At 41.6% G+C, this 21269-nt stretch overlaps 1 protein-coding gene across 5 annotated transcripts in view; it reads right to left on the bottom strand.

Moving 5' to 3' along the window:
* Window positions 1-21269, bottom strand: part of LOC115107052 (dachshund homolog 1-like) — a 249987-nt gene that overhangs the window by 13882 nt on the left and 214836 nt on the right. For all 5 annotated transcript variants that reach the window (XM_029630441.2, XM_029630434.2, XM_029630425.2 and 2 more), the window contains one exon: window positions 17910-18055. In XM_029630441.2, coding sequence (XP_029486301.1) covers window positions 17910-18055 — 146 coding nt within the window. The remainder of the gene's footprint in view (window positions 1-17909; window positions 18056-21269) is intronic.

Consider the following 21269-nt stretch of genomic DNA (forward strand, 5'->3'; position numbering starts at 1 on the left):
CTAAAAAAAGTTATCCTTTTAAAATAAAACTATACTAAATATATTCACGTCACCAAAAAACGGATTAAAACACACTGTTTAGCAATGGTATACATTAGCCTCAACAACACCCTCTAAGGTAGCAAAGCTATTTTCTGTCCTCCTCTGGGTACATTGACAATTCAAAACCTAGGAGGTACATGGTTCTCACCCCCTCAATAAACTTACACAGTAATTATGATGACTCCTGGAGGACTTTTTCCAACCTATCAGAGCTCTTGCTGTATGAACTAACATGTTGTCCACCCAATCAAAGGATCAGAGAATTAATATATTACTGAAAGCATAAGGTACAGCTAGCTAGCACTGCAGTGCATCGGGTGTTGTGAGTAGTTGAATCAATGAGAAAGGCAATGGGTTAAACAGTTTTGAACAAATACATATCTTCAAAAATTAAGGAGAAGCGAGAGAGAGAGAGAGAGCTAGTTTAATCTTCGTTTAATTTTTTGCTTCTTCTTAGTTTAACTTTCACTTACTTAGCTAATGCAGCAAATTTAGGCTAACGTTACTCAACAACCTGACTCAAAACAGAGAAGAATGCTATTCATGTTAGCTAGCTGGCTAATGCTATCCAACTCTGCAACTCTTCCAAGTCAAGACAAGCCTGCCAGTGTAACTGTTAAACAGCTTGTTGTACACTGTACTGCGTAATTGTACACATGGATTGTGGGTTTACTAATGCATTAGTTCTAGTTGTTGACTATAACGTTAATATGGTGACAACGATGTAGGCTGTTAGCAGATATGGTATTAAGGTTTGGCTAGGAGAGGTTTTTGTCCCTGGTCACAGACAGCTATTGTGTTGTGCACTAAAGTCCTCAAGCGAAGGAAAAAAGTGAGAGCAGGAAAGCGCGTAGATGCGATAATAAATTATATAACGAGTCCAGAGATGATGCTGAATGTGGCTGCTATGAAAGTGAACTGTGTGTGGGGCTAACCAGGGGTGTATTCATTCTGCCGATTCTATTGCAAAACGTTTCTTAAACAGAATCAAACGTAACAGGGAAGGACCTGCCTGAATTTGTCAAATAGAAACTCATTTTCGTTGCAAAACGGATCTGTTTAGACTAATGATTACATTATTGAATGTGTCAGCTTGATTACTTATATGTGTCTCTCGACCTGTACACCTACGTTCTAAACTTTAACTTGTAGGCTAGGTTGTAGCAACCTTATGATGGGTATAGGGAAAATGTGAGTATCATCTAGTAGCCTAAACCTATCGATATTGAGCTGTGTGAATGGGATATGAATGACAGTCATACAATATGCTGTAATAGAAATAAGGCCATGCTCATAAAAAAACAATTGTTCTCCCTAATCTTAAACAGCACCGATTGCCACTGATTAATATACACTACACACCTCACTATACACATCAATATCCACAGCAATACACAATCATAGAAAACAATCACGTTTTTCAGTAAAAAGGTCCTCAATCAGCCTTATGAATTGCCCTAAAGGCACCAATTCATCCATCTTTAGAGAGCCTTGGAGACCATTCCACAAGCAAGGTGCAAAAAAAAAGAAAACAAGGGATCTCCAGAGTTAGCCACCCCTAAGACCATGTGTGGTATTTCAAACGTCTATAAGTTAACAATGAAGTATGGTAAGGTGGCAGTTTATGCAGGAGGGCTTTATAAACAAAAAGAGTGCAATTCATCAATCTGACTTTGCTGAAAGCTACTTTATTGAGGAAAAATGTACTTACTATGACTGTGATATGTGGTTTTGCCACCTAGCTATCTTAAGATGAATCCACTAACTGTAAGTCACTCCGGATAAGAGCGTCCTCTAAATGACTAAAATGTCAAATGTAAACCTAAATCTACTTCAGAGAGGGCCAGCCTATGCAGTGATTGCCCATACCTACCGCCCGTAATAAAGCATAGTGTGTTTTGAGTTGAGTAGAGTAGAGAGTAGAGTATTACTTTATTAATCCCAATTTGAGAAATTGTTTTATCACAGCATACATCATCAATGACTTACAGAAACAGGACACGCAACAATGACCAACATGATAAGCAACAAAAAATACATTGTTATACATTGTTAAATAGGAAGACCTCATAAAAAACGTTGATCAATTACACTCGTTAAAAAGCCTCATGGCTGTGGGTAAATAGGACGGTCTAAAACTTCTGGGCAGTATGAACCTGCTACTGAAGCTGCTCCTGTGTTGCATTAGAGTGCTGTGGGGTGGGTGGGTGTCATTGTCCATGTGTGTTTTTCCTTGCAGACTTTTATGAGCAAGTCCTGCATTGATTCCAGGCTGCAGCCAATTGTAGCACTGGCTTTCTTGATTATTTAGTCAAGCTTGTTTAAGTCCTCCTTTGTTGAATTCCCTTTCCAGCACACAATAGCATAGGTCACTACACTCACCAGGACACTGCTATAGAACATGCAAAGCCTTTGTAACATACATAAAAATATCTAAGCTTCCTTTAAAAGTAGTCTGGATTTTTATTTTTTGTAAACACTGTGAGAGTTATTCTTCCAGTTAAGTTTGTTGTCTACTATTACACACAAGAGTCATTCTCATCACCATTAATAGAAATGTGATTAAAAACGTATTTATTTTTTCTTAAACCTAACACTAGCTCCTTGGTCTTCAGTACATTCAGGCCCAAGTAATTGGCCTCACACCATTTCACAAAGGACTCAGTTGTATCCCTGTGATAAGCATCGTCTCCTTTCATAACACAGCTCACTATAGAGGGCTTGCAGTTGCATCACAAACCACCTAGCAACCATACCTACCTGGTGCCATGTTGGATTACCAATCAGTCTGGTGGAAATCATCCAATCGCCCACATGGCTGGCTGCGTTTTGCTATCACTGGAAACTTCTGGAAGATTGACAATTATTTTGTTTCTCTAATGACCCAGAAAACGGAGGCAGTGGGAGAACCTATTCAAGTAAGTAAATATATTTTGAAAATGATAGCTACAGGAACTTTATGTGCAGGATAACTCAAATGAGCGGCTAACATAATGTAACTTTACATACCTATAGCTATCCATGTGAATTCAATTTCCCCAGCTAGCTAACTTCACATTAGCTAGTTAGCTATCCTGATGCATTTATCATTGTAAATTAAAAACACAAACTTGAAATACATTTTGCAGCCAGGTAGCTAGCTAGCTAAAAGCCATGGAAGAGGGTGAAAGGATTTGCTAGCAGTTCCAGCTGTCAGAGAACGGAGAGTAGGCTACTCTGGATAGGGCAGGTACCTTTGCGGAGGACATTATGAAAAGATACTCCAGTTCCTAGCGAGAAAAACTATGAGGACAGAGAGATATAGCAACAAAATAATCAGTGCTGTCTAATTTGAGTATAAGGTAGCCTTTCTTTGTGATGTTCTGTCCTCAGATACAGAGAGCCGTGAAACCCTGTCTGCAGATGAAAAGCTCCCAATGAATGTCTCGAGAATAAGAGTAAATCCTTGTAAATCCATGCATTATATGTGTACATACCTATGTTAGCAAATGAGCAAAAAAAAGTCACAATGTATAAACCTATTACAACTGGAGCAGGCCAACCCTGATGGGTGTGCAGGCTTCTGTTCCAGCTCAGCACTAACACACCTGATTCAAATTATTAAGCATAATTGGTTGTTAATCAAGTGTGCTATTGCTGGGCCGGAACAGAAGTCTGCTCACCCAGTAGATCAGGGATCAGTGGAGCGAGGTTGGACAATGGCATTTACTTGTTTTTGTCAACCTGAGATTATGCTTTACTAATAATAGCCTACTTGTTACTAAGATGTCTAACCTTTACATGTGAGTTAGCTTATGTGTACACTTGATTCTTTGAAGTGAAGTGTTTAAACTTGTTTTAATTGTTCACTTAAAACTACTATTCAGGATTGTTGATTAATCACAGCTCACAATCCTGCAATAAAGAGGGGAAGGGAATCTTTCTAATTTGTCTGTGTTGTATTCTCAAATGAACATTACTTACCTGTTTGTTCAGTTTTATAATGGATGTTTATGTGCTCAATTGTACCATCTTAATTTTGCAGCGGATAGTACTTTAAACATGAATATGCTTTTAGGCCCAAGAAAACGATACATCTACAGACACACAAAGCACACAAAATAATAGGAGAATCCAATCTGTAAGTCGCTCTGGATAAGAGCGTCTGCTAAATGACTTAAATGTAAATGAATCACATATTCATGTACAAACATTTGTTTGTGCTGAAACGTTTATTTTTCCACTGAGATTTAAGATTCTGGATAAGTTTAAGCTCTATTTGATTGTCACTTTTTTCAGGATATCAGCCATGTGAACCCATTTTGCAAATGATAATGGTATGCAAAGCCAATGCAGCCATAGGCCTACTACAGTATGATGGCATTAGCCTTATATGGGCATTTGCAATGCACCCCCTTGACATTGTGCATCTGAAGGATAAAATAGCTTAACTCACACATTGTTTACATATTGTCATCTTTATGTTTTCAATTTAAAAACGATACCAGTAGTCAATGTATATGAGGCTAATAATTTACTCAGTGTTGTACATGCCGTGTGCTGACATTAAACTGTTTGGAGCAAATCCAACACTTGTAATCTAGGCGGTGAAATGTCTGGAAGCAGGAGATGATGGGATGCTTAGTTTAAAACATACACAAAACTATTACTACTACTACCAAGTTAAATGCCAGATACTTTTCTCCCATAAGGTCTGAGTGGCACTTGGAGTTGACACTGTGATAATGAAGATGGCTTGCCTAAGACTACCACAACAATTGCATTGTCTATGCTAAGAAGGTGTCGTACGTCAAGGTGTCGTACGTCAACTGTAAGCCCTCTATAGCAGAGTCATGAGAGAATTTCTTTAAGTGGCTCAGTTCATTGTTGAGTGTGAGGTCATGATAAACTATGTTAAATTGCATCCAATGGCTTCAATATATAGGCAGCACCATTCTTACTGTATATACCAGGGGTATTCTTGTAGGTTCATGCTCTACAACATCCGCAGAGTACGACCCTGCCTCACACAGGAAGCAGTGCAGGTCCTAATCCAGGCACTTGTCATCTCCCGTCTGGATTACTGCAACTCGCTGTTGGCTGGGCTCCCTGCCTGTGCCATTAAACCCCTACAACTCATCCAGAACGCCGCAGCCCGTCTGGTGTTCAACCTTCCCAAGTTCTCTCACGTCACCCCGCTCCTCCGCTCTCTCCACTGGCTTCCAGTTGAAGCTCGCATCCGCTACAAGACCATGGTGCTTGCCTACGGAGCTGTGAGGGGAACGGCACCTCAGTACCTCCAGGCTCTGATCAGGCCCTACACCCAAACAAGGGCACTGCGTTCATCCACCTCTGGCCTGCTCGCCTCCCTACCACTGAGGAAGTACAGTTCCCGCGCAGCCCAGTCAAAACTGTTCGCTGCTCTGGCCCCCCAATGGTGGAACAAACTCCCTCACGACGCCAGGACAGCGGAGTAAATCACCACCTTCCGGAGACACCTGAAACCCCACCTCTTTCAGGAATACCTAGGATAGGATAAAGTAATCCTTCTCACCCCCTTAAAAGATTTAGATGCACTATTGTAAAGTGGCTGTTCCACTGGATGTCTTAAGGTGAACGCACCAATTTGTAAGTCGCTCTGGATAAGAGCATCTGCTAAATGACTTAAATGTAATGTAAATGTATTCAACTCTTACTCTCTTACTCTGCTGGTTTTCTGTTCTACCTGATAATTAACTCCACACACCTGGTGTCCCAGGTATAAATCAGTCCTTATTAGAGGGGAACAATGAAAAAATGCAGTGGAACAGGCTTCGAGGTCCAGAGTTGAGTGTGAGAGATATATACAATAAAGCCATAGTCTATAACCGGTATGACCGGTATGAATGTCAACTCAATGATTTGTCTTCTGCTATTTAATGAAAGGCATGACCTAATCTTATAAAATAAGCCCATTTGAATTCTTAATTTCTTAAACTCATCAACATGCTTTTTGAAAAATTACTTTTTTGTCAATTCAGATACCCAGATATTTATAAGCAGGGACACGGTCAATGAGGACACCATCCAATGCACATATGCATAAATCATTAGTTACATTTTTATGTGATTTTGGAGAGTAACATATACTGTACCTTCTTTTACCTGCGTTAAGTTCCCATTTCAGTTCAACAAAGGCTTTCTTGCAAAGCAATGAAGGCAGATTGAAACTTCGAAAGAGCCTGGTCAACCGTGGGGGCAAAAGCATAAAGATATATGTTCTCATTTCAAATCAAATCCAATTGTATTGGTCACATACACGTATTTAGCAGATGTTATTAGGGGTGTAGCGAAATGCTTGTAAACCAAATTATTGCCTAGGGGCTAGAAGCACGGCTGCCCTACCTATCGGCGCCATTTTCAATGTTTTGCAGATAGACCAACATTGTTAGACAGTAAAACGTACAGGACCTAAACTCGATCCCTGTGGAACACCATTCGTAGTATCAAGGAAATCTGAATCAACACCATCAGAAAAAAACACATTGTGTCCTGTCTGTCAAGTAATTTCCAAATCAATTACACCTGATGCTGATTGCAGAATCAGGAATCAATAATGAGTGGTCAACAGTATCGAAAGCCTTCGATAAGTCAATAGCAGCAGCACAGTAGTTCTTCCTATCCATACCCCTTACCACATAATTTAACATCAAAGTTGCAGCAGAGATGCTGCTATGACCCGGCCTGAAACCAGACAGGTGAACATTTAGAATACATTTCATAGCTAGGAAGGATCTAAGTTGACTGTTGATTAATGAGTCTACAATTTTTGCTAGGCAATACAATTTTGATATAGGGGATCATTATTTTGGTCGGAGGGGTCACCACCTTTCTGGAGAGGGAGCACATGGGCTGCCTTCTAATCCCTGGGGATAGCACCCGAAATAGGAGGCTGGGAGAGGGAAGAGCAGTCATCAGTCGACTGCTCTTCCCTCTCCCAGAGTCAATTAAACCACCATTGCTTTCAAATAAAAAGCCTGCCAATACTGATTAAAACCATCACTTATCTCATTCTTCTCAGTAATGATGCCAGAGTCTGACTTGCTTAGGCAGGTCAGGAGAGGAATTTCCACACTTCCGTGCATTAACTGTTTTACAAAATGTTGACGGATCCCCAGCAGAGTCTGTGATAAAACGTAGAATGTAGATTGATTTAGTTTTCTTAATTGAGGAATATCTACTGTATTTTTCAATTGCCTGAAATGCTGCCAATCAGCTATCAAGGCAGTTTTTCTAACTTTGGTCCAGGCCTGATTTCTAATCATAATGAGATCTGAAAGTTCTATAGAGAACCATGGATTTGTTCTATTTTACCTCTAAGGCATTTAAAGGGCTCGTGTTTGGCTGCCAGAGATATAAAAATAGATGAGAAGAGTTCTAGAGATAATTCAGGGTCAGGCATGCAGCTTATAGAGGCAATATGAGAACATATTTATTTATCATGAAATATATTTATCATGAAAAATGGCTGGGGAAAATTTTAAAATGTATCTTCATAATTATACGAGGATCAATTTTGTTTCTGTTTTGTATCTCTAATACATGCGATAGACCGGGTTTGTTGTTTAGCAACAAAACTGGCCGGTGCGCAACTATGGAGCAAAATAGACTGTTCGACTTGTAAACAGCATGTAAACTATATTTTGTCTCCAAATGTTCATTGAAAACAATAATAACATTTTCACAATAGCATTTGTTGTTTCTCAAATACATCTTTAGAGTTGTTGGTTAGCTAGCTAGTGAATTTTTGCCATATTAGCACAGACATGTCATGAGTCAAAACACCTGAAAACAAGACATGGTATCAATAACAACATACAACAAACTGAAATGAGCAACCTACGATTCCCCACATGGCAGCTTCTTGTCTAGCTAGCATGCCTTCCGGCAAAATCGATGTGCGCGCATCATTTTTGTTGTCAGCCAACCTGCCTATACAACAGTTATCACTGACGTCATTAGCAAAGACTACACTTAATAATTACTTGTGGGGGCTATTTGTAAAAAATAAGGTCAATCAGCAAGGAATTTCTTAGCAAGGAGTTTCTTACATTCACCTGTGTAGGTTTGGAGATTAGTTGAGTCAGGTGAATGTCAAGAGAAATATTCTTCAAAAGATCAGAGGCCAGAGTAAACCAATCCAGGTTCAAATCTATTAAAATCACTAATTCAGACCATTATTTGTCCTCCACCAAACAGTTGGCCTATGCATTGGGACAGGTAGCGTCAGATTTGTCTATTGGACTGCCAGATGGTGAAGTGTGATTAATCACTCCAGAGAACAGATCCGATGGCAGCGAGATTTAAACCACTCCAGCCAACGCTTGGCATTGCGCATGATGATCTTAGGCTTGTGTGCGGCTGCTCGGCCATGGAAGCCCATTTCAACAAGCTCCCGATGAACAGTTATTGTGCTGATGTTGCTTCCAGAGGCAGTTTGGAATTCAGAAGTGAGTCTTGCAACCGAGGACAGACGAGTTTTATGCGCTACGTGCTTCAGCACTTGGTCCTGTTCTGTGAGCTTGTGTGGTCTACCACTTCGCGGCTGAGCCGTTGTTGCTCTTAGACGTTTCCACTTCATAATAACAGCACTTACAGTTGCCCGGGGAAACGCTAGCATGACAGACATTTGACGAACTGTCTTGCTGGAAATTATGCATCCTATGACCGTGCCACGTTGAAAGTCACTGAGCTCTTCAGTGAGGCCATTCTACTGCCAATGTTTGTCTATGGAGATTGTGTGGATTTGTGCTTGATTTTATACACCTGTCAGCAACGGGTGTGGCTGAAAGGGTGTCCACATACAGTGGAATTGGGAATGTATTCAGACCCTTCCCATTTTCCACATTTTACTACGTTACAGCCTTACTCGAAAATGTATTTATTTTAGAATTATCTTATCAATCTACACACAATACCCCAGAATGACAAAGTGAATACTGATTTTTAGACATTTTTGCAAATGCATTCATCGTAAAAAAATAAAAACCTTTTTTAAATTGAGATCGAAATTGAGCTCAGGTGCAAATTGATCATCCTTGAGCGGTTTCTACAAATTGACTGGAGTCCACCTGTGGTAAATTCAATTGATTGGACATGAGTTGGAAAGGCACGCACCTGTCTATATAAGGTCCCACAGTTGACAGTGCATGTCAGAGCAAAAACCATGAGGTCGAAGAATTGTCCATAGAGCTCCGAGAAGGGATTGTGCCGAGGCACAGATCTGCAGCATTGAAGGTCCCTAAGAACATAAGACTCTTCCTAAAGCTGGCCGCCCGGCCAAACTGAGCAATAGGGGGAGAAGGTCTTTGGTCAGGGAGGTGACCAAGAACCCGATGGTCACTCTGACAGAGCTCCAGAGTTCCTCTGTGGAGATGGGAGAACCTTCAAGAAGGACAACCATCTCGGCAGCACTCCGCCAATGAGACCTTTATGGTAGAGTGGCCAGACGGAAGCCACTCCTCAGTAAAATGACAGCCCTCTTGGAGTTTGCCTAAAGGCACCTAAAGGACTCTCAGACCATGAGAAACAAGGTTCTCTACTTTGATGAAACCAAGATTGAACTCTTTGGCCTGAATGCCAATTGTCACGCCTGGATGAAAAATGCCACCCTCCCTATGGTGAAGCATTGTGGTGGCAACATCATGCTGTGGGGACGTTTTTCAGAGGCAGGAACTGGGAGACTAGTTAGGATCAAGGGAAAGATTAACAGAGATCCAGAGATCCTTGATGAACACCTGCTCCAGAGCGCTCAGGACCTCAGACTGGGGCGGAGGTTCACTTTCCAACATGACAACGACCCTAAGCACACACAGTCAAGACAACACAGGAGTGGCTTTGGGACAAGTCTCTGAATGTCCTTGAGAGGCCCAGCCAGAGCCCGGACTTGAACCTGATCTCTGGAGAGATCTGAAAACTGACAGAGTTTGAGAGGATCTGCAGAGAAGAATGGAAGAAGCTCCCCAAATACAGGTGTGCCAAGCTTGTAGCATCATACCCAAGAAGACTTAAGGCTGTACTCGCTGCCAAAGGTGCTTCAACAAAGTACTGAGTAAAGGTAGATTTGTAAATGTGATATAAATGTGCTATTTCATTTTTTGAATTCACTAAAAATTCAAAAAATCTTCTTGCTTTGTCATTATGTGGTATTGTGTGTAGATTGAAGAGGGGGAAAACATTTAATTCATTTTTGAATAATGCTGTAACATAACAAAATGTGTAAAAAGTGAAGGATTCTGAATACTTTCCAAATGCACCGTATAGTGTACATGTTTTGGCCTAAGGCTACATCTATAACCAAACATTCATACGTTTTGGCGATAGTGACACTTAGAGTCGATGATGCCACAAGAGTCGATTTCACATACTGTATAGCGTAACCCATCAACCCTTTTTCAGTCTATCAATCTGAATATGTTGTAATCAGCAATTTCAATGTCCTTATACATAATCAAAACCTCGAGACAGGTCTCCGTGAGAACCAGAATATCAGGGCTCGTATAATGCACCCAGACATCAAGCAGGTGCAACTTTGAAATCAAACTTTGCATGTTTACGTGCAACAGCCCAAGTCCTCTAGGTGATTTGAAAACCGACGGTGTCGCCATATTTGTGGAAAATTAGAGTAACTGACCAAAACTGTGGGCAGGAGGGAGTTGATGTCTCGGACACCTGTGCATAGCCAGTCCGCAGACTGTAGACAGACACAAATTTCTCACCATCGTGCTGCCCACAATGATGGTGGTTGTGATGGAATTCAATGGAGAAGGAAGCGGGGGGATGGGACTGCCTCGGGCAGGGATGGTGGGAGCAGTGGATGGCATTAGGAGGCACTGTAGGCCGGTGTTATGGACAGCGGTTGTTGCCACTGCGGCTGAAAATTCCCAGGATCAGAGCTGACTCCCGGGTATGCCTCCATCCGGGCAAAACTTTTTGATAGCTGGATCGGATATTCCAGGATAGATAAAGGACGGCCAGACAGCCTCCCTTCTTCCTATGCCTGGGGAGGCTGGTGACTCTTGCTTCTGCCGCAGCTGAGCTATACAACAGGACAACCTCGCTTGATGGTGATGCATTTAGGGCAGATGAACCCCCGTCGCATCTGTTTCACCCTTTCTCTCTTCTCTTGAGTGGAAATCATCTCGCACTTATCGCATTTTGGCCCAGCCATGTGTAAAAACACCAGTACGCTAGCACTAATAGCCTGCTAGCTAGTAGCCAAGTAGGCTCTAACCTCGAGTCAGGTTGGAGCGGTCCCAACCACAGGGGCTAATCGTGACACGAGCTTGTAAGACAGCATGGATAAAAAAACGGCAATCCAAATGTTGACTCAAACGATACAAAGAAATAAAATGACCATAGACTAGGCTAAAAACAGACTAAAACAAGCTAAGAATTCACAAGCCAAACAAATCAAAAACACCGGCAACACACCAGCTGGCCGTGACATCAATTTGAGGATGTGCGGCAAGTGTGGTTGGACCGGACCATAAGGCGATGTAGTAAACAGGATAGCTGTTTGTTCACCCGAACCCACAATTACTAATAACCCATCCGCAACCACCTATGTATGATGAAGTGAAAATCTGAGGCACACAGCCGACCCTAACCCCCTAAAATAGAAAATGCGCTTTAGGCTACAGTCTGAGACAGTGGAACGATTTTTTGACAGAGGATGCAGGATTTGTTTTGCCTGATATATTTAGATATATTTCTGCTTATAATTTCTGACATTTTAGCAATTATTTGGTCAAATTGTTTACAATTAGATACATGCAGCTTCTCTTCTGTCATTATATATTGCTGTCGAAAACTAAATAAAACCTTGCTCACCAGAATAATATAATAAATCGATGGAATGAATGCTTCAATTTAGTTGAAATCTGTAAAGTTCTCTGTGATCTCTACTTGTTTTGTGGAGCAAAGGCTTTTAGGGACCAGGGAGAAAATGCAATTACTCTAACAAACCGGAAATATTTTCCGTGCAAAATTTCCAAATGACATCAGCTTGACCAGTTGAAAGGAAATAGAAAGCTTTGAAAATGGCCCAACATGTTTCTGATAATATTTCAAATCATTCCCATGGTGAATACCTAGGCCTGCTACACTAGGAAACCACACACTACTGAGAGACTTTGATATTACCGGCCACAATTGATATGGTGAAAACAATGTGTGGGGAGGCAGAGGCACAAAAACTCACATCAATACCTTTGTCAGATAAACAAAGAATGTATGCTATTGCTAGCAATAAAGATGAAACTCTGACTGAACAACTAAAAAACTCCCTATCTTATGCTCTCCAAATGGACGTTAGCTGTGAGGGCCGAGATACCCATGCATTGACTTTTGTTCGCTATAAATGTCAGGGGATGCTATTCACAAAGACATATTGTTCTGTCTCACAATTCCTGAGCATGAAATGACACAGTATGCTGCGTGGCTTTATTGACAAAAAACAGATTCCATGAGATTGAATGGTGGGCTTTTGCTCCATCTATGGCGGAATGGCGGGCAGGCTTCTGAATGTGAATGTGTTTCCCTCTGCCATATGGACACATTGTATTATACACCGAGAGCAACTGGTGGCAAAAGAGCTGAGATATACTGCCGCAGGTATCTTTGATTATAAACTACATCAAACCACATCCACTGCGCACACTCCTGTTTGCAAATGTGTGGAGATATGGGATCAGAGGAGGACAATGTTCTATCTCACACTGAGGCTTGGTGGTTATCTAGGGGGAGTGTTGGAAAGATTTCTTCGCATTGAGAGTAACTGTTGTCATTCACAATGGAAGTAAAAAAAGACCTAGTTTATTTTCTGTGTAATGAAAAGGAAATGTGTCTCCTTGCCTATGTAACAGACATATTTGGGAAACTGAATGAATTGAACGGAAGCATGCAGGATAAATACAAAAACATACTATAGATGAGTGACCAAAGCAGTGAATTCAGAGGAAATAATTATTATTGGAGAAAGTCTTTCAAAAGCAAACCATAAGTGTCACGAGTGACGATTGCTCACCTCCAACGCTTGGAAGAGCACATTGGAACCTACTTCCCAATCCGTTTGACCTTGATCCTGGTTCAGTTGACAAGCCGGTCAGTGAAATCGAACAGCCGATCGAGCTATCATGTGACTGAATGATGCAGACAATATCTTCACTGGTTTTGGTTCCTGACTCAAAGGGAATTACATTGCCATCTCCCTCTGAGCATAAATGCTGTGTTCAAAACAATTGGGAACTCGGAAATCTCAGACTTCAGTGCTTTCAAGACAATGAAACTATGAAAAAAAGGAGCTCTGACTGGGATTCTTATGTTTATTTTTTTCATCCAACTCAGAAGCATTGGAATACCGTGGGAAGCATTGAAGTCAACATGGGCCAGCATCCCTGTGCTTTTGACACCTTGTAGTCCATGCCTCAAATAATTAAGGCTGTTTTGAGGGCAAAAGGGGGCAATATTAGGAATGTATATTAGGAAAGCACTCAATATTAGGAATGTATTCCTAGTTTTTTACACTCAGTGTATAGTTTTCTTCTAAAGTGTGTTAGATACTACTGCACTGTTGGAGCTAGAAACACAAGCATTTCGCTACACCTGCAATAACATCTGCTAAATATATGTATGTGACCAATACAATTTGAAGGAGTGACAGATTTATCTGACACCTCTTGATCATAGTGGTGAAATACAGGTGTACAGGGGAGAATGGGGGAGGATCATGTTGAGGCCTTTCTATCATCTTCCAATCTATACTCCTTTTGCCTCTTTGGCCCTCCTATAAGGATTTATCCAACCTCTGACACTAAACTGAAGAAGATTATGATAGGAAAGATACACAGTAAAATATCAATACAGCTAGTCTCCCAAGACAGACAGGTTGCCTCACACATGAACAATGTTCCAGCAGACATGTCTAATGTCCAGTTGGTAGTTGGAAATGGACTCACAGGAAATCCGCCCAGAGCCTTATCCTTTTGTGCCCTGGTTTAACGTTCCCACCGGATACAAAATTGGTAGCTAGCTCTGAGGATATTTTCAATGAGTGTATTTTGCACATGAGCAGTTTGCATCCACCATGATTGCTAAAGTTAGCATTCCACCACTGACTGGCTGTGGCTATAATTAACTAGCTATCTGTGTCTGCATGTCAGCGCCTCTGACATGTTTCCGAGGTGATTCTTTTTCAAGAGCACTAATTCCTGCCCACATTTTAAGCCCCACCTACACAAACTCGTGATTTGTTGGGAGAGATGAAGAGAAAACTCCCCATCTTTCTCAGATCTATTGCTGTTGCTCTAGGTCTGGGTTTTCCGAGACTAATTATCTCTGAATGATCACCACTGATATACAAGCATCTTTCTCAGGCTTTTATAGCCATGCTACTCCTACTGTACAAGGACAACTCATTATTATAGTCTCCATTCTGTGCAGCGTCCGTTTTTACAACAATTACTCTCCAAATGCAGTGGGCTATAGCTTACTAATTGTTGGTTCCTGTGACCCCAATTTAGACTAAGTTGCTTTATCTCAATTTTCTGCTCAGTTTCATTTTGTTGATTTGTATATTACTATTAAACGCCAAGATCGTTATCAGAGATGACTTACTCGAGTATTGGAGCTGTGTGTGTGTGTGTGTCTGTGCGTGTGGTTTTCTAATTAACACGTAGATCAAAGGGATAACCTTGGAGGACACTGTGCTCTGATGTCCACGTATTGGAGTATTGGAGCAGCGAGCAGGGCAGTGCTGTATCCACATCATTACACTCTGATATAGAACGCCAAGGCATTTATGTCTCTGACTGCTAGTGCTGAGCGATTAAACGAAATGTGGGTTTTTAAACAACTAATTGACCGACGTTGTATTTTTCTGTGAGCTCGATGCGCAGTTTCTATAGAGATCAGATCTGTGCGACATAGTAGAAAGTTGTAGTTTCCAAAAGGCCAATATTCTACATAAAGTACCAGTCAAAAGTTTGGACACAACAACTCATTCAAGGGTTTTTCTTTATTTTACTATTTTCTACGTAGCAGAATAATAGTGAAGACATGAAAACTATGAAAAAACACATATGGAATCATGTAGTAACCTAAAAAATGTTAAACAAATCAAAATATATTTTAAAGTAGCCACCCGTTGCCTTGATGACAGCTTTGCACACTCTTGGCATTCTCTCAAACAGCTTTACCTGGAATGCTTTTCAAACAGTTTTGAAGGGATTCCCACTTATGCTGGGCACTTGTTTCGCTGCTTTTCTTTCACTCTGCGGTCCAACTCATCCCAAACCATCTCAATTGGGTTGAGGTCTGGTGATTGTGGAGGCCAGGTCATCTTATGCAGCACTCCATCACTCTTCTTATTGGTCAAATAGCCCTTACACAGCCTGGAGGTGTGTTGGGTCATTGTCCTGTTGAAAAACAAATTATAGTCCCACTAAGCGCAAACCAAATGTGATGACGTATCGCTGCAGAATGCTGCGGTAGCCATGCTGCTTAAGTGTGCCTTGAGAAAAATCACAGACAGCGTCACCAGCAAAGCACCCCCACACCATCACATCTCCTCCTCCATGCTTCACGGTGGGAACCACACATCATCCGTTCACCTACTCTGAGTCTCACAAACCAAAAATCACACATTTGACCTCATCAGACCAAAGGACAGATATCCACCGGTCTGATGTCCATTACTCGTGTTTATTGGCCCAAGCAAGACCATTCTTCTTATTGGTGTCCTTTAGTAGTGGTTTCTTAGCAGAAATTCGATCATGAAAGCCTGATTCACGCAGTCTCTTCTGAACAGTTGATGTTGAGATGTGTCTGTTACTTGAACTTACGTGAAGCATTTATTTGGCTGCAATTTCTGAGGCTGGTAACTCTAATGAACTTACCCTCTGCAGCAGAGGTAACTCTGGGTCTTCCTTTCCTGTGGCAGTTCTCATGAGAGCGAGTTTCATCATAGCGCTTGATGGTTTTTTGCGACTGCACTTGAAGAAATGTTCAAAGTTCTGGACATTTTCCACATTGACTGACCGTCATTTCTTAAAGAAATGATGGACTGTCTTTTCTCTTTGCTTATTTGAGCTGTTCTTGCCATAATATGGACTTGATCTTTTACCAAATAGGGCTATCTTCTGTATAACACCCCTGCCTTGTCACAACACAACTGATTGGCTCAAACGCATTAAGAAGGAAAGAAATTCCACAAATTAACAAGGCACACTGTTAATTGAAATGCATTCCAGTTGACTACCTCATGAAGCTGGTTGTGCCCTTGTGATTCCATATGTTTTATTTTATAGTTTTGACATCTTCACTATTTTTCTACAATGTAGAAAATAGTATGAAATAAAGAAAACACTTGAATGAGTAGGTTTGTCCAGCCTTTTGACTGGTACTGTAGTTTAGCGTAGAAAACCTGATAATTAACTACAATGACCATAATCAATAACACGCCAGCCTACTTGTCCGGTCTGTGTGGAATAGCCACGGACACAGAGAGTAAAGAACACGTGATCGAGAGGGATAGAAAGCAGTTGCTTCGTGAAGTAGCTTTACCTTAAAATACATGATCTAAGTGATTGATAGTTTGTAGTCAGCAGTCATAAAAATATGCCTTATTTATTTTTGAACTACTTAAATAGGGATTTTGTCAGATAGCAGCAGCTCTATAGAGATGAGATGATGACTTGGAATGAAATAATGAAGTCATCATAATAAATATAAGAATGGAATCCGAAATAGATTTTTTTATATTTTTAATTATTTTTAAAATAATTTAACTGAAACAGAACCGACCTCAAAAAGCACTATTGGCTCACCACTACTGACTGTAGGGTCCCTATCCATAAAGTGTCTCAGAGCATGAGCTCTGACCTGTGATCAGTTTTACCATTCAGATCACAATGAATAAGATTATTATGGAATGGATTCTAGATCAGAACTTCCATCCTGAGATGATTTGTGAATTCTGGCCCTAGTCTTTACAGTTGCAGGCTAAATGGCACTCAGACAAATGGCTATACTAACTGATGTTTTCTTTACTCTATTGCGTATTAGCTAGGATATTTTCTATTGATTCTCTGTAGACTATTGCTGAGGCCTACCTGTATAGTTTTGCTAAGGTTTACATGTATAGTATTGCTAAGGTCTACCTGTATAGAGTATTAGTTAAGCTTACCTGTATATAGTATTGCTAAGGTTTACATGTATAGTATTGCTAAGGTCTACCTGTATAGAGTATTAGTTAAGCTTACCTGTATATAGTATTGCTAAGGTTTACATGTATAGTATTGCTAAGGTCTACCTGTATAGAGTATTAGTTAGGCTTACCTGTATATAGTATTGCTAAGGTTTACATATATACTATTGCTAAGGTCTACCTGTATAGAGTATTAGTTAGGTTTACCTGTATATAGTATTGCTAAGGCAAACCTGTAGAGTATTGCTAAGGCCTACTAGTAGAGTATTGCTAATGCTTACCTGTAGAGTATATAGCTAAGGCCTCCCTGTAGAGTATTGGTAAGTTGAACCTGCATAGTATTGCTAAGGCCTACCTGTATTGAGCATTTGTAAGACATACTTGTATTGTGACGAGTATATTACTAAGGTGAATGTGAGGCCACTGTACCTGTGTGTTGTTAGTGAGAACAGTCTATATTGGTCTGACCTACATGCAATGTATACACCCTGTCAATGAATAAGGCCAATAGCATACCTGTATGTTAGTGAGAAGACTCTCTCTTAGTCAGACCAACTGTACCTGTATGTTAGTGAGAGTCTCTAATGGTCAGACCTAATCGTATGTTAGTGAGGAGCACCTCCATTGGTCAGGCCCACTGTACCTGTATGTTAGTGAGAAGAGTCTCTATTGATGACAGGCCGTCTGGGAACAGGAATGGCGAAGGGAAGCCAGGTGGTAGACCCTGTCCAGTCAATGACAGCCTCTCGTAGCTGTCTCTCGCAGCCGGGGTGCACATTGGATTGTCGTCTAGAATTAGACCCAAAACAAGAATACAGAACAAGTCAGGACAAGTAGCCTGCTGTGTATTTAAACAGAAGATTGAGTCTTATTAATTCACAACAGTGTTTATATAGGTAGTAAACTCTAAGATTCAGGCAATCAGAGCTCTCAGGTCCACTCTGATAGACAATCCAGTCCAGGGGTGAATCTCAAAAGTATTTCTTTAAATATGCGCCTCCTTAAATCGCAGGAGAATATCCAAGGTTGACTACCCTACACTGTCTCTCTCAGGCTCTAAGCCAACATCCATCCAGGACATACATTCAGCTTTTCCCAGTGAATGGATGTAATCATGTGCATTCCCAAATAAGAAGAAGCAGGGCTACAGAGCTCAATTACCTCAGGTGGTTCAGCTTCCTTTGTGTACGCATGCACGGGTGCCTGTCAAACCTATAAGATGGCATCATGTACACATTATCGAGAGAGAAAGTAATATATATATATATCGAGAGAGAGAGAGAGAGAGAGAGAGAGAGAGAGAGAGAGACCAGTCATGTTTCTGACATTATCTCTATACTCTGTCAGGAAGAGGTGCCACATTATGTTTATGTCTGGAAAGCCTTTAGTCAACCACTAACAATACAAACACACCACACAAAAAACACACACGCGTACATGCACACACACACACCTCAAAATTATATATTATGTGCCATCAATTCCTTGTTAACTCAATTTTTATCAAATCCACTTTGATTCTTTTAACACTGCACTCTGGCTGTGTTCTGTGCAGGTTCTCTCTCTTCCCTCTCATCCACTATTCATACATGTTTATGTGTCAGAGTGATCCTGCACAAACACAGGCAAGCTCTCTCTCTCCTCCTCCTCTCTCTTTCCCTCCTCATAGTCTCTCCTATCTCTCTCTCCCTCCTCAGTCTCTCTCTCTCTCTCTCTCTCTCTCTCTCTCTCTCCTCCTCCTCTGTCTTTCCCTCCTCACAGTCTCTCCTATCTCTCTCGCGCTTTCTCTCTCTCCATCCTCACAGTCTCTCTCCCTCCACCCTCCACTCTCCCTCTCCCTCCTCAGTCTCTCTCCATCTCTTTCTCTTTCTCTCTCTCCATCCTCACAGTCTCTCTCCCTCCTCACTCCCTCTCCCTCCTCACAGTCACTCTCCTCTCTCTCCCTCCTCCCTCCCTCCCTCCACATAGTCTCTATCTCTTTCTCTCTCTCCTCCTAACAATATTCAGCCAAGTGGTAGGAACAGCTGGTCGGCCATTAATTAGTTTAAAGTATTTATTTCACCCATCCTCAGAGCAGATAGAGCCAAAACATTGGAGATTATTTTGAACATCTGCAAATGCCCTGGAAACATGGACTCACTGGCAGGCAGTGGATCCACAGTTTTTTTTTTTTTGGAGATGGAAAAAGTGAAGTATGCAATGTTGGTCCGTGGGGGATGTCAACAACATTTCTCTTCTTTTTATTACTCCTCTCTTTTTGTATCTTTTCATTCCTGTTGATTAATTTGAATGGATGGATGTATACTTTTGGGATGGCGACTGACTGAAGCAGACTTGATGAGAGAGCTCCCGAGTTTAAAATTGTTTTTATGACTAAATAGCCATTAAATAACCATTTTACTGCATATTGCAGATTTACTAAGTTAAAATGGTAGATGATGCCTGGGAAAAATAAAGTGAAGGGGGAACCAGCAACTTTAGCAAACAACTCCCTGCAAAATCAGCCAATGATGGCGGCAACGACTACCACGGGCGAAGACAACTTGACCATCTCCTCCCTGGGAATTGGAGAAGAACCGTGCTGCCCTCTTAGCTGAGATGGAAACCTCGCTAACAATGTCCCTCTCGCCCATACAATCATCGCTGAACGTGATTCGTCTGACAGTGGAATCATATGGCCTTTGTCTGACTGACATAAAGAATGCTCTTTCTGACCACAGTGACAGGCTGCCACCCTCGAAGCCACGGTGGTTGTGCGGCATCATAAAAGACTAAATGGACGACCTTGAAAATCGCTCTCAAAAACTTGTGAGTGGTCGGACTCTCAGGGCTGTGAGGGAGCTGAGGGCTGTGAGGGAGCGCTTTGCAAGAGATTTCATGTCAAAGTTCATTTTAGAAATATTGGGCGATGATAAGTTAGTATCTCCGGCAGAGCTGGTCACAGTGCACCACTCATTGAGAGATAGGCTGGCGAAGGGTGAGTGACCATCCAATGCTAATGATATTCCTCCATTACCAGGAGAAGGAACAGGTGTTGGAGTTAGCAAGGAACTTTTCTATCAGGGGAATAAAATGTTCCTATTCCAGGACCTGAGCACTCAACTCACCAAGAAATGTGCCACTTTCAATGAAAGGAAAGTTGTAACAGGGGGGCATCAAGTTTACACTCCGCCTGTCTACACTCCGCCATCTGGCAGAGCGGCATTTTTACTACCAGGACATGGAGCGCAAGTTCAACACAGCAGCAGAGGCTGAATCCTTTTACAACCAGCATCGGTTCAGCTGAGTTATATGTGAACTATCCCACTATGCGCACCCCGAAGTGGAATATCAGACAATATGTGCAGTACACTGGATTATTTTGTACAAACCCTATTTACTTTTTTTTTACCCCCTTTTTCTCCCCAATATCATGATATCCAGTTGCGATCTTGTCTCATCTCGGCAACTCCGCAACAGGCTCGGGAGAGGAGAAGGTGGAGTCATGCCTCCTCCGAAACATGACCCGCCTAACCATGCTCCTTAACACCCGCCCGCTTGACCTGGAAGCTGCACAAATGTGTCGGAGGACACACAGTTCAACTGGCGACCGGGGTTAGCTCGCAGGCACCTGGCCCGCCTCAAGGAGTTGCTATGGTCGCAATGAGCCAAATAAAGCCCCACTGGCCAAACCCTCCCCTAACCCAGGTGATGCTGGTCCAATTGTGCACCGCTCTATGGGACCTGGTCACGGTTGGATCGAACCCGGGTCTGTAGTGACGTCTCAAGCACTGCGATGCAGTGCCTTAGACCGCTGTGCCACTCGTGATGCCTTCCTACTGACTTTTTAAATAGCCAACTGGCTGGACACATGAAACTCTGGTTATGTTGTGGTTAAACAGGTGATACTTGTTTACTTATTTTCTACGGTAGTATAACTGTGTTCCTCACGCATATGGAGTTGGAATTTTAATGTCACGTGAGCCTTACAGTGGGATCATATCGACTACATTAAAGACCATAT

This window comes from Oncorhynchus nerka, linkage group LG3 (assembly GCF_034236695.1).
Source record: "Oncorhynchus nerka isolate Pitt River linkage group LG3, Oner_Uvic_2.0, whole genome shotgun sequence".
NCBI lineage: Eukaryota > Metazoa > Chordata > Actinopteri > Salmoniformes > Salmonidae > Oncorhynchus > Oncorhynchus nerka.